The sequence below is a fragment of the Maylandia zebra genome, linkage group LG11 (genome assembly GCF_041146795.1).
Source record: "Maylandia zebra isolate NMK-2024a linkage group LG11, Mzebra_GT3a, whole genome shotgun sequence".
NCBI lineage: Eukaryota > Metazoa > Chordata > Actinopteri > Cichliformes > Cichlidae > Maylandia > Maylandia zebra.
The window spans coordinates 7,323,254-7,338,091 of NC_135177.1; the positions used below are offsets into that span (position 1 = coordinate 7,323,254).

The 14,838-nt window shown below is 38.7% G+C and overlaps 1 protein-coding gene across 1 annotated transcript in view; it reads left to right on the forward strand.

Moving 5' to 3' along the window:
- Positions 1–14,426, forward strand: part of LOC101479921 (E3 ubiquitin-protein ligase RNF19A) — a 37,432-nt gene extending 23,006 nt beyond the window's left edge. Inside the window, exons 3-10 of the mRNA XM_004560032.5 lie at positions 7,629–7,837; positions 7,984–8,128; positions 8,444–8,606; positions 9,725–9,839; positions 10,138–10,299; positions 10,861–11,074; positions 11,163–11,306; positions 11,682–14,426. Of these exons, the coding sequence (XP_004560089.1) occupies positions 7,629–7,837; positions 7,984–8,128; positions 8,444–8,606; positions 9,725–9,839; positions 10,138–10,299; positions 10,861–11,074; positions 11,163–11,306; positions 11,682–12,489 (1,960 nt within the window). The 3' untranslated portion in view covers positions 12,490–14,426. The remainder of the gene's footprint in view (positions 1–7,628; positions 7,838–7,983; positions 8,129–8,443; positions 8,607–9,724; positions 9,840–10,137; positions 10,300–10,860; positions 11,075–11,162; positions 11,307–11,681) is intronic.
- The last annotated feature ends 412 nt before the right edge of the window (positions 14,427–14,838 follow it).

Below are 14,838 nucleotides of genomic sequence, written 5' to 3' on the forward strand. Positions count from 1 at the left end.
GGCTCAAAAAACAATGGAAAAAACAACAACAAAAACAAAAAACACATAAATGACAAGTTTGGACACAGATTATAGGTTTCCATTCAGAGATATTGAAGAGGAAGAATTTGATTATGAAAAGGACTGTCAAGGTGGTTATTTTGCCACACACACTGAGAAATCGAACTTCAAAACGTTTAATTATGCTGAACACAACATGCATGACCCTGAAAGTAACATTGACCCAGATAACCACTTCTACAATAACAACAATAGTACTTGTGAGTACTATACAGATGACCAATTCAATATGAATATTAAAATGGCAAATGCATTGTCGGTCATACATTTCAATAGTAGAAGCCTGTATAAAATATTTCTAAAATTACAGAATGTTTAAGTAAGTTAAAAGTTTAATATAATTGCAATATCAGAAACATGGCTCAATAATGAGAAAGTTAGTGAAATGGGACTGGAAGGATACGAATTATTTACAATGAACAGGGTGAATAAAAAAGGAGGTGGTGTTGCTTTATATGTAGATAAAGTTTTGAAATGTAGTCTGATTGAATGTATGTCAAGCACCATAGATAACGTATTGGAATGTGTTACTATTGAAATCCATGTTGAAAAAGCTAGTAATATAATTATAAGTTGCATCTATAGGACACCAGGATCATTGAGACATTCAATGAAAAACTTGCTATGTTTAGCAACCTAAATGATAAAAAAGTGCAAATAATTTGTGGTGATTTTAATATAGATTTGCTAAACGCAAATGGACATCAGAAAACAACAGATTTCATCAATACAATGTATAGTAACTCCCTTTTCCCTGTAATTATAAAACCAAGTAGAATAACAATTGATACAGCTACATTGATAGATTATATATTCACAAATAAAATTGACCATGAAATAGTAGGTGGACTTCTTATAACTGATATAAGCGATCATCTTCCTGTTTTTGCAATTTTCTAAAATTATTTTGGGATTAAAACTAAACAAAAGAGTCAAACATTTGATATGATACGACATAGAACAACAAGAGCCATTACTGCTCTCCAGGTGGACTTAAAGGAACACAATAGGAATGAGGTTTTTGCAAATGAAGATTCAAATAGTGCATATGATGCATCCCTATCAACTGTAATTTCACTATATGAAAAACATTGTCCTTTAATGAAAATCACTAGAAAGCATCACAGATCAAATAAGCCATGGATCACAAAGGGGATAGAAGATGCATGTAAAAAGAAAAATAATCTATATAAGAGAGTCATAAAACCGAGGACAAAAGATGCTGAAATAAAGTACAAGTTATATAAAAATAGATTAGTAAATATTATAAGAACAAGTAAGAAAGAATATTACCACAAATTATTGGAGCAAAGTAGAAGTAACACACAAGAAACATGGAAGATATTAAATAGTATAATCAAAAAGGGCTCAAAAAATAAGAATTATCCAGACTATTTCAAAAAAGATAAAGATATTGTGCTTGATAAAACGAAAGACATTGCAAATGAATTTAATGATTTCTTTGTAAATGTTGGCTTTAATTTAGCAAAAGAAATTCCAGAGTCAAGAAATAATAATGACTTAAATAAACATATTACTCAGAATGTGTCCTCCATGTTTATTGGTGCTGTAACTCATAGAGAAATAATTAACATTGTGAAGGCATTTAAAAATAAAAAGTCCACTGACTGTTTTGGTATTGACATGATATTAGTTAAAAGTATTATAGAATATATACTGCAAACTTTCGCATACATTTGTAATCTGTCCTTTCGAACTGGTGTGTTTCCCTCACAAATGAAAATAGCAAAAGTTATTCCAATCCATAAAAACGGAGAGAGATGTCAGTTTACCAATTACAGGCCAATATTACTACTCCCACAGTTCTCAAAAATTTTAGAAAAGTTTTTTGTTAATAGACTTGATAAATATATTGAGAAGCATAATCTCCTAAGCGATAACCAATATGGCTTTAGAGTGAAAAGGTCCACTTCGATGGCAGTGATGGAACTTGTAGAAGGGATATCTAATGATATAGATAATAAGGAATATACTGTGGGTGTATTTATAAACTTAAAAAAGGCGTTTGATACAATTGATCATTCTATATTAATGAATAAACTAGAGAGATATGGCATAAGAGGGATAGCATACAAGTGGATGAAAAGTTACCTGGATGACAGATATCAATATGTCGAAATCAATAATGTAAAATCTAAGCAGTTGAAGGTAACTTGTGGTGTTCCTCAGGGCTCTGTGCTGGGCCCTAAATTATTCATATTATATATAAATGACATATGTAATGTTTCCAAACTGTTAAAATGTGTATTGTTTGCTGATGATACCACTCTGTATTGCTCAGGTAAAAACCTAGAACAGCTTCTGACTACAGCGGAAAAGGAGTTAAATATATTAAAAAACTGGTTTGATGTAAATAAGTTATCGTTAAATATAAAGAAAACAAAATTGATTATTTTTGGCACTAGACAAATGAAAAATGTATCTAAAATCAGGGTTAATGGAATTGAAATTGAAAGAGTGTACGAAAATAAATTTCTTGGAGTGATGATTGATGATAAGCTGAGTTGGAAGTCTCATATAAACCATGTGAAAACAAAAATGTCAAAAACCCTTGCTATTCTCTATAAAACAAAGCATGTCCTGAACAAAAAAATCATTAAACACACTTTATTGTACTCTGTTGCTTCCATATATGACTTATTGTCTGGAGATATGGGGTAATGCATATAAAACGAACACTCTTCCTATTTTCAAATTACAAAAAAGAGCTATAAGAATTATAAACCAATCAAACTATATAGAACCAACTAACATTTTGTTTATTAATCTGAATACCCTGAAATTTTATGATTTAGTTGAATATAAAATGGCACAGATAATGTATAAAGCACAAAATAACTTGCTTTGCCCCAGTACTCAGAAGCTGTTCAAAGTCAGAGAGAGTCAATATGACTTAAGGGGAACAGATTTCTTTAAAAAAACAAAACAAGATAAGGACAAATATAAAGCAGAGATGTGTTTCTGTTAGAGGAGTTAACCTGTGGAATAGTTATGACAGTGATTTAAAAAGGTGTGGTTCATTTTCCTTGTTTAAAGACATGTTTAAAAATAGAGTATTAGAAAAATATATAAATCAAGAACGAAAAGAGCAAAAATAATAATACTGAAACTCTTGATTGTTTTGCTTTGATGTAGTTACTTATCTAAGGTGGAAAGTTTTTTTTTGTTTTTGTTTTTTTTGTTTGTTTGTTTGATTGTTTGAGGTGACTTTTGTTGTGATTTGGCGCTATATAAATAAAATTGAATTGAATTGAAGTTTGTCTGTTTTTGCTTTGTTTTATTCTTTGCTTCGAGCCCTGTGTACAGGAGCTGCATGCAAAAAGATGTTTTGTTAAAAGGGTTGGCGTAATAAGCAAATGCTTCAGCCAATACCTTTTAATTAGACTTGTCTCATGCTTTCTTGCTTTGTGGTAGATCTTTGTTCTGTATTCATTGAGATATTTGAATGCTAATAAATCAAATCAAATCAATCAATCAAATCATACTAAGGGTAATTTATTTACACTGTCATAGATTTAACACTGTCTGTGAAGCTGGATTTATGAAGAAAAGCATTTAAAGTTTTTAGACCACGTCTAGCGCCATTTTCTCAGTACAGAACTGGTAACTCGGTTGAAAACAAGGAAGCTAAAACTAAAAAGCAGTACAAGGGGATCACTTTTGTCGTGTTAAAAAACAAGTTCATGCTGTGTTGCTTAAGCAGTAAGTAGTTAATCGTTATTCGGCTAGCTGAAGAGAAACGGAAAAATCCACCTATTAGCTCTAATGCTAGGATTTGTAGAGGACTCTATGAATGAGGTCAGTATTGAGGAAAGCCTGTTAGAGTCAAGTACACCAGTGGTTGACCAGACCAGCATTGAGCACTGCAGTTATCTGGCAAAGCAAGATGTCAGTGCATTAAATTAGTCTTTGTTTTTCCAAGCACATTCAAACAGTTTGCAACATAACTATTACATGTGCATCACACCACAAACATAACAAAGCTTTCTTACTGAAGCACAATCGGGAATCCTGACCTCCATCAGTATATTCATATGGGAATAGATTAAAAAATTAAAATAAAACACTTGGGCCTCGGAGGAAGAGATGCTATACTTTTTGGAGCCCTAATTTTCTTGTTTAGAAATTCTTATCTCATATTATCTCACAGAGTGGATTGCTACTACTACCAGAAGTGAGGAAAATGTAGGTGAAGGAGAGTGTAACATAGCAGGATTTGTTTTCATGTTATAAATCCAGCTTCACAGACAGGGGTAAATCTGTGGCAGTTTCTGAGTATAAATTAGACTTTTAGAATTAGAATTAATACATGTTTCATGTTTACTTTTAGGACTGGCTTTACAGCAGGTGAAGACTGATCGGGTAACTCTAGATTAATATAAAAAAAACACTTAAATTAAAGGTGTCCAAGAAAATTGAAAAATTGGGCCAAAAAAGCTAAGTCCGATTTTGTATATTATTGTGTCAGCTTAATCTTAATCGACCCTTTTCAAGTGTACAGAAGCATTGAAGTTTTTGATTGTTCAAATACATATATCTAGCAATGAAAGACTTAAATAAAATTAACTTCGAGGAAATAAGTATTGTTGCATAAATGGAGAGATTTTAATAAAACTGTAATAATAATACTGTGGTCCTCTCTGGCAGGAAATCATTTTCATCAAGAGGATATTCTGTTCATTAAGAGGTCATGGTGGAAACTGATCATTGACTTGACTCATTTTGTATTTAATACTCCATTCATTTTGATTTGCTATGGTCAGTCATTATTAACCCCCCGTCTTTCTGTCTGAACGTATTTACTTCAGCTCTATCTCTGTGACTCGCTCCTTGTCCCTTCTCCAGTAATCCAGTGGTGCTGGACTGTTTTTCCTGTTTAATCCTCTCTTCCTGAGTGACTGCTCATTGGCCTGCTTCCACCCAGCCCCCTCCCCCCCCCCAACTGTCACTGCGTTGTCACTTTGTAGAGGCCCTGCAGGGTCAGTGACTCTCACTCACTGACATATCAAATCAACAGCTCATTAATATGGTTCTGAGTGGACATCTATCTACAATTTCTTAACTGCAGACAGTTCAGAAATCCATATTTGACATTTATGGAAAAATGGCTGAAATGTTAATTCCCTTCAACGCCAAATATGTGACGTGGAATTTTGAAATACAGTTCATTTTTTCCCTTTTTTGTATATTAAGAAGCAACGCAACAGAAGTTGTTTTAACTACTCACCTATTTAGGAAAATCATTTTCCATAAGCAGGTTTCTCTCTGTCATGGTGAAAGACTCTTGCTCTCTCTCAGCCATTTCCTTTTCTTCCAGGAATTGTTTGCGGTCTGGAAAAAAAAAAAAAAAGAATTCATCCCTTCAGACTTTCTTAAAGTACTGTTTGTACTTTGTTCTGAATCCCTAGTAACCTTCAAAGCTTGGTATGTGTGTTTTCTTCCCTTGGATGTCCTGTTTTGTAAACTTGGCCATAATACCAGTTTCAATGTAGGAGTTAAAGGTGGCATGACGTGTTTGTTTTTGTTTTGTTCTTTTTTTTTTTTTTTTTATTGTTTTTTCCATTCACCTCAGCTAAGGTAGCACAAGACGCAAGTAGACTTTAATCTTGGAGTAATTTTCCTGCTTAGAAATATGTGCAGCTGGACATGTGATACCGTATAGCTTTTGCCATATAGATATCCCTTTTACATTAGTGTGTGATTTATTTGCTATTGCTGGTGTTTTACTGTCATCAGCTGTGTCTTCAGCTAATGTCTCTTTTTTCGTCAGTCATTAGAACAAAGTTTATTCTTTCTTTTCCTTTCAGAACAGAAGACCAATGGGCAGAAAATTATAAATCAAATCAGAATGACATTTATCAGGAGCTGCAACCTTTATGCAGATTACTTTACAGCTTATAGTGGCCATCTGGTTGCCTTGCTATTAATTCTGTAGTGTAGTGTGTGATCACTAAAGGTGTTTTATTGTCGTTAGCCACTTATTCATTTTTTTTCCATGTTTGTAGAAAAGAAATGTTTCATTCTTGTAGGCTTAGATATTTATGGGGCTTGGATATTTTCCCCCTCATTTTGGTTCAGAGGAATCTCCAGTTTCCATCTATTTTCATGTTCCCCTTTTCCTGCTGCTTTTCTATGCTCTGGCCCTTCCCCTCCTGCAGGTTAGAGGTTATGGACACTGCTTCTGCATTTTCAGAAGAAGTGGAGATGTAGACGCTTAACAGATCCATTGATTTTGATAATGTTTAAGTGAATGCAACTTTTCATGTTGTTCCTGTGGCTGATTTAGCAGTCTCAACAATGGTGAGATTAGTTGCATGACAGGGAGTTTGAGGCCATTTGCTGTGCTATCTCTACAGTACTTAGGCTGAATAGTGCTAAGTGCATATCATTTTAAATGAGACATGCATGTCGCTGTGATTCTGTCTGCATTGTAAACACAGTTCTCAACAGAGTACACCGATCCCCAGTAGAGGAAGTCTCCCAGGCTCTCTGTGATTGAAACTTGATCCTTGGGTCAGTCCCAGAGGGTCTGGGAGACTTCTGCTACGCTCGGATATAACCATGTCACACACTCTTGGGTTTCCCCAAGAAATTGGCTAGCTGGTATTTTGCAGCTGTCATCTTTAAGCTTTTTACTTTCTTAGTTTTTACCGTCGTCTCTTTGCAAGGGCTCAAGACTGTTGTGTTAAAACATGCATTATTTCACTTCTGCTGTTACTGTGTCTGACATGCATTGTTGGAGAAAAGGTTAGTAAAGAAACCAGATAAGGCAGACAACAGCTATAAAGGTGAGACATCGTATCCAGCTGCCTGTAGTGGGACATCTGTCAGTTCAAGTTATAGTCGTTGATTCACTTTTTGACCTAGACTTAAGTTTTTATTAGATAAACTGCAGTTTTTGGCACCTAGTTTCTTTTTTTTAGCCCTGGAGGTAACTACATCAGTTAGTCAATAGAAGTGTTTTTCTGTTTTATATCTGGCTGTTTAAAAGTCTATGAGTAAATGAAACATCAATTTAAGAAAATTGGTTAAAATATTTTTATTACAATCTTAGTGGCTTTCCTTGGGAGTGGCAAAAACTGTTGTAAGGAAACCAAACAGTCACAGATATTCAAGAGAGTTATTGAAGATGGCTAAAGCATAATTCCTCTCAGAAAAATGTACTTGTGAGACAATGGAGTAGATACAGGAACATACTTTTTTTTTTTTTTTTTTTTTTTTAAGCCATCATAGGACTTCCTGCTGCAGAGTTCGAGTAAAAAAAAAAAAAAAAAAGAACACCATTTCTCTTGACCTTTTCTCAAATGTCAGCTTAATTTTCAGCATCTTCATTTTCATCACTTTAATTTTTGTCTAAAATTCTGGTTAGAAACATTTTGCTGCTTCTGCATGATGCAGTTGTTTTCCTTCATAGTAAAATCCTTCTAGAACCAGAAGCCTCAACATTTGGCATGTATCGACTTTTCATGTGACTTAAATTCAGATTCTTTGCGGGCACCATGGTGTAGTGTTTTGCCTTATGACTTTTTTTGTGCGTCCCCTGGCAGGTATGCAGTTATTGCCTTCGGGTGTGCCAGCTGTCCGAAGCTCACCTGTGGGAGGGAGGGCTGCGGCACAGAGTTCTGTTACCACTGTAAGCAGCTGTGGCATCCCAACCAGACCTGTGACGCAGCGCGCCAGCAAAGAGCCCAGAGCCTCCGCCTCAGAACGGTGCGCTCATCCTCCCTCAACTACAGTCAAGAGAGTGGAGCTGCAGGTGGGCTGACTTAACGATTTTACACAACACGCTTATTAGGAGAAGGGAAAAAAAACAAAAGAAGACAACGCTGATCATCAGTCCTCAATGAACAATCCCTAACCCATATTTCACTGTTGTAAATCATACTCTGTTGTTACTTCTAGCTGATGACATCAAGCCGTGTCCACGCTGTGCTGCTTACATCATCAAGATGAATGATGGCAGCTGTAACCACATGACGTGCGCTGTCTGTGGCTGCGAGTTCTGTTGGCTCTGCATGAAAGAGATCTCAGACTTGCACTACCTGAGGTAAGCATCTTAACACATACATATACAGTATATACTAATAGACATAAAGTACATGCTGTTGGACCAACGGTTTCACTACAAGTATTTTAAGAATTTAGCAATTTAAAAAAAAAAAAAAAAAAAGATCCTGCTGTGATGAAAACCTGTTGGTCATGTGACACCCTGTAACTACAGCACATAGCTAGTAGTTGTTCCACCGTTTATTTGCTGGTTAACTTTTGTTTCCAGATTGGTACCTGAGATTAGAAGGCTATCCAGCGCTTGCTCTTCCTGTGAACATTTCTCACTGTTTCTGCTCGTCTTTACCTCTCTCAGTCCATCAGGCTGTACTTTCTGGGGAAAGAAGCCGTGGAGCAGAAAGAAGAAGATTCTTTGGCAACTGGGAACACTCGTGGGTGCCCCTGTTGGCATTGCACTCATTGCAGGCATAGCTATCCCTGCCATGATTATTGGTATTCCTGTATATGTGGGAAGGAAGGTAAGGCCTTGCGCACACATACCTACACAGTAGATTGGGATATATTTCAGTTTTCCTGCTCATAGTTTTTACTACACGGATTTTGTTTATTATTGGGATGTGTCTCTATGTAGATTTATAGTATTATAAAGTCATAATTCATTCTTAGTGTTGCATGTACCCTTTAATCCTTTCAGAATGTCCACATGCTTGTTGCATAACTTTATTCATGTCACTGCTGTCAGCAATCAAAGTAAACATGGCGAGTAGCCAGAAACAATCACTGCAACAATCAGTAACCAGCTAGTTCTACTGAGCGGCCAATGTACCCTCAGTCATCTCATTTTCCCAAACTCTGGAGTTGATCCGAGCCAGCAACAGTCATGTGTTACTAACCTGTGTGTCTGTGTATATGTGCACTTGTTTTGTGTTACTCACAAGTCGGGATCTGTTTAGAATAAGAACTTCACATTACAATAAAATGAAACCAGTTGGTCTCCAAAATTCCCCACGAAAGGCTGCCAGCAAGAATCTTGAGCCAACTGACTTTTCTTCTCTGCAAACGTCCAGCGCACATTCAGAAGTGATCACAACATACATGAAACATCTGAACATGAATCACTTACACTCCACAAGCACCAAAGTCAATATAGTTATCTTTGAACCATTGTCCCAGGTGTTTTATAGGGGCTTTTTGCCACTAGCACTACCACATTTGTATTGTTTCTGCAATGAAATGCGGGCAGTGCAAAAGAACAGAATGCAACAAAGAAAATGTCAGCCAACCTAAAGAAACAGCATTCATCAAAGAGTTGTCTCATTTGTGGTTTCTTAAAGAGGAAGTTGATGGTAGTAAAAATTTACACCGAAAGACAGAGAGGCAGACAAGAGTTCTGTCTCCTGCAACAGTAGCTCAGTAAAGTTGTCATAGTATTGCCAGTGCCTCTAAAATAATTTCTGAGGAGCAGGTAAAAGGTAAACAATAAGCATTTTTATTTTTATTGTAGAAATCTGCTCCACAACAACACTGTTAATCATACTTTTTCAGTGGTGTCTTTGAGGACTCAGCTCATACGTTAAGTGCAAGTTCACTCTCCTCTAAATGTGTCTCTCACATTTGTGCCACTTTTCTCTGTCAGATCCATAACCGCTACGAAGGCAAAGATATTTCCAACCACAAGAGGAACCTGGTGATCGCTGGTGGGGTGACTCTGTCTGTCATCGTGTCTCCAGTAGTGGCTGCAGTCACTGTCGGTCAGTCTGTGCTCTAACCTGCACCCTCCCAACTCTCTAGTTCTCTTCTCACTGGAGATCTTTAATGACATGCTGTGCCTGTGTTTGACTTTGTTGGAATCAGGAATTTCTTATGTTTAATGTTCAAGTTCAGATTATACAAAAGTTTATTTTCACTCATCATTTCTCATTAGCTATTTTGTAAACATGGGAAAAATCAAAGAGGGATGGTCTGTTATGTTTTTTTTTTTATTTTTTTAGTGCTCTGACCTTATTTGACCCTGGTGTGTCTATGTCTCTCGACTCTTTCACCTCTTAGGCATTGGAGTTCCTATCATGCTTGCATATGTCTACGGCGTGGTACCCATCTCTCTGTGCCGTAGTGGTGGGTGTGGTGTCTCCGCTGGGAACGGGAAGGGAGTTCGCATCGAGTTTGATGATGAAAATGACATGAACGTTGGGAGCGGGGCAGCTGCCGCTGGTAAGGTTCGATTTCCAGTCCCGATCTGAACTAGCCCACCACCCAAAACCAAGAGGGCGTGTTATGCCAATCGACATTATTTGTAAATAAGATCTTTTGCTTGCTTCACTCATGGCAAGTACTCTTTCCTTCCACAGTAAACTGTACTTCCTCTGCCTCTTCACTTTTCCAGGCCTACAGTTGCTTTGAAAAGTGTACTTGGCAGTATACTTTTATTTTACATTTTTCCTCTTTTCACACTTCAAAGGTGTGTTTGAGGATTAAAATGCTAGTTTTAGGTAAGGGTTAGGGTTAGACAGTAACTTGTGATGGTTTAAGTTAAAGAGTTAAGTTAAAGAGAGCCATACAAATGTGCCTGACTGCCCCTTCACCCACATACAGAGCCACATCCTCATACTTGGCACTGCACTTATAATACACAAACTAAGACTGAAGAGAATCTTCAGTGAAAACCTGTCAAGATAAGCAAAGAACAGACGGATGAACAAACTGATATGTTTTTTTGTTTGTTTTTTTAAATTCCACGCTGATATATTTTGTTTTGTTTCATGTTCTGTGTAGATACTACATCAGTCGCAGACGCCAGGAACAACCCCAGTATAGGTGAAGGCAGTGTCGGTGGGTTGACAGGCAGCCTGAGTGCAAGCGGCAGCCACATGGACCGTCTGGGGGCCATTAGGGACAACCTGAGTGAGACGGCCTCCACCATGGCCCTGGCTGGAGCCAGCATCACCGGCAGCCTGTCTGGCAGCGCCATGGTCAATTATCTGAACAGGTAAATGTGTGCTGCAATATTTAAATGTGGTTGTGACTTCAGTGTGCTCTCCTGCATTGTCTTATTTTCTCTCTCTCTCTGTTGTCAGGCTGGAGGTGCAGGCTGATGTGCAGAAGGAGCGCTGCAGTCTTAGTGGCGAGTCCGGCACAGTGAGCCTGGGAACAGTCAGCGACAATGCTAGCACCAAAGCAATGGCTGGATCCATTCTTAATGCCTACATGCCTCTTGACAGGTGAGCATCATAGGTTTGGATAAGTCGAGAAAGCATGATCTTCTGTTCATTAGCATGTTTAGTCCAGTTCTTTGTAGCTTCATAGTGTGAAACAGATGCAGCGGATTAGTGAATAATACCTGTATTATTGTAAACCTGTGCTCACGTCAACTGAACACAAAGTATTATTGTTTATATCATCATGTTTTGAACCTAGCCTAATTTCTAACCTATTGTACTAGTTGGTAACAAATTAGGCTAGTGCTATTCAAAGATAAAATGGTCATCTAGAGTCTATAGTCACTATATGTTATGAATAACAGCCCTCTGGATGCTTAATTGTGCTGAACACAAACTACATGCAACTCATGTTTCCTGTGTCCTCTCTTCTTCCAGAGATGGGAACAGTATGGAGGTGCAGGTTGACATTGAATCCAAACCTGGCAAACTACGGCATCACAGCGGCAGCAGCAGCATTGATGACGGCAGCCACGTTGGTCGCTGCGGCTGGACCTGTCCCTCTAATGGCTGCACCTCTGCAGAGGGCAAAGGAACCTCCACTAAGTGGGCCAAAGAGGCCTCCTGCTCCTCCTCCTCCAGCTCGGGGGGCAAGAAGAGCAAAGGCAAGCTGCGGAAGAAAGGGGGAGGAGGCACAAAGATCAATGAGACACGGGAGGACATGGATGCTCAGCTGCTGGAGCAGCGCAGCACCAACTCCTCAGAGTTCGACTCTCCTTCGCTGAGCGGCAGCCTGCCATCAGTGGCCGACTCCCACTCCAGCCACTTCTCTGAGTTCAGCTGCTCCGACCTGGAGAGCATGAAGACCTCGTGTAGCCACGGCTCCAGCGGTGGCGACTACCACACGCGCTTTGCCACAGTCAGCCCCCTGCCTGAAGTGGAGAACGACCGCCTGGAGACCTGCCCCACTTCTTCATCCTCCTCCCAGGGACAGAGTGCTGTGGCCACCCCCAACTCCCCCACCTCCACCACGTCCTCCCTGGGTCACAGCACAGAGCTCCCCCCTCTCTGCTTCATAGCAGAGGAGAATGTCAACCTGGTGTGCCCCACTGAGCCGGACTCTCACAGCAACACCGGAGAGATGTTGAAGGAAACCAACAACAACAACACCCAGCATCATCAACCACAACAGCCAGCCCAGACGCAGCATCAGCCCAAGAACTCCTGTATACAGACTGATATTTAAAATCTCAATACCATAAGTGCTGCACACACATTGTTTCAACATCCTTTTCCTCCACTAACATAACAATCCTAGCTTAAAGTTTAACCTGCATTTTCTGTTATTCCCTTGTAAAGGGGACATGTTACTTTTGGATTGGACATCCTCTGTTGAAAAGCAGCCACTGAGTGAAGTATTAAAAAAGGCTTCTGCAGTGCAGCCGCGTGAGAAATTTTAAGGTTATGAATGCTGATGTTTCTCCCTGTGCTGACACATTTTTGTCACTCGCTGGCCACCTGTAACAGAAGGCAACCCACTGACTCGGGTGTGTCAGATTTATCTGTGTAGACTAAAGTAAAACCACTGTGCCAGTTTTGCTAGTATTTGATTTTGGCCGTACTGTCTGGATGCAACACAATAAGAGAAGTTAACCAAGCAGGGACAAGGCAATACAACTTATTTTTATTTTCCCCAACACGTATTAGTTAACAGAGGGAACCTGGGAGTTCTCATCTGTATTTATTATTAGACTGGTTGTTTTTTGTCATGGATCTGTGTTTGAAATTAAATTGTAGAAGACCAAGGCCTGGGCTCAATGTCCTGAATCATTTTAGCTCTAAAGCTGACTTAAAAACAACTGAGATTGTTTTTAAATGGATGCACACACAGCTATTGTCCCATTGTGGGCGATGGTGCTTTATGGTTTTTTAGCAGCTCGCTAAGAAACGATTTGAGACCTGTAGCCTAATTCAGTGCATGTTCTAGCACTAAGGTGACTCAGGAAGCCTGGGCCTCATCTTGCTCTGTGGAAAGTTTGTAATGATATATGTTGAGGGTGTGGGTGGGGGCTATTTCTTGATTTGACAAAAGGTCTCTGGAAGGCCGTAGATGTTGAGATAATGCTTAAAGTCATTATAATAACATTAACCAATGGGTTGGTCAATTCTGTGAAATTGTACAAAGAAACTTTTTGTCCTGTTGAAAGGTGATTTATTCAGGCTGATGGTTTCGCCTCACTGAGTAAGAGAGAGCTTTGATATCTTTCTTTGTTAACTCATGGTGCCTTCAAGAAGCTGTTTGTGTTCCGTTTATCTCCACCGTGTCTTCTAGATTCCAATCAACAACCACAACAACTCATTGCAGAATGTCTGACTGTGTAGGAGGGATGCTCCTATGATAGATCTGGTAAATGAAGACTTTTCAATTGCCTACCAAAGACAGCACTCAGGCTCTTGTTAAATCTTAAACCTTTGACTTGTCAGCTGTAGATGCAGTATTGTGCATCCTTTTGAAACCACAGGGATGAATGATATGATCCGAAATTATACAGACACACAGACTGCTGTTTTTGTACATGCTTCACAAATGCTACGCAAATAACCAGGGCTGTACAACGGCCCGAGGCACCTGCACTGTTACCTGTATTTCCTATGACATTGATGTTTTGCAATGCACAAAGGTTAATGGGGATGCAGAGGTTGGTTAATGGTTACCTTCCTTATTGATTTGTCCTGTGAGTTCCTGTTTGTGTTGCCAATCGGTGCTGCTGAGCAGACTTGAAGTTAAGTTCTTCTTTATTTCAGAGTGTTTGCTTAAGCCTGTGTTTACCGCTCCGTGGTCTGCTTTACTGGGGGCCACCGAGTCAGCTCAGGTGAACCTCAACCATTGAGTGGTATCCTGACCCAGGTCTGTTACAGAATGAACTCTTTGGTTCGGTGGATTCGGCTTCTGCTGCACTCCTTCCCTGCATTACAGAAAAGCAGTTTTGTTCTTCCCCCTTAGTTCGGTTTCTCATTCTTCACCCAAATTCCAGTTTCTCAATCCTAAATTGAACACTAGTGCCAGATATAATTTGTAATTTGTGCAGAATTGCATAAGGTATTTGTATATTTGTTTGGTAATTTGCTTTACTATATGCGTGTAAATGCATATCAAAAAAATAAAAACAACTATATATGAAATGTTTACGGTTTCCAAATTTTTAAGTTAACAAAAGTACTGTAAATACACAAAGTGGACCTATTATGATCATTTAAAACTTCATATTTTTACTATTAGACTCTGTTAAGAGAAGTTTTGCATTATTCACTGTTCAAAATGAATAAATGGCCTGTATTTGTATAGCGCTTTACTAGTCCCTAAGGACCCCAAAGCGCTTTACACAACCAGTCATCCACCCATTCACACACTGGCAATGGCAAGCTACATTGTAGCCACAGCCACCCAATAATCCTTAGCTGTTATATTGGGCCTTGCTATGGCAAACACCATTATTACAACGTATGTAAGACACAAAAACATCATGTCACTCCATTTTTAGTGTCTCTTCTGAAACTTTCCGTTACTTGTTATGAGCTAAAGAAGGAAAAAAAC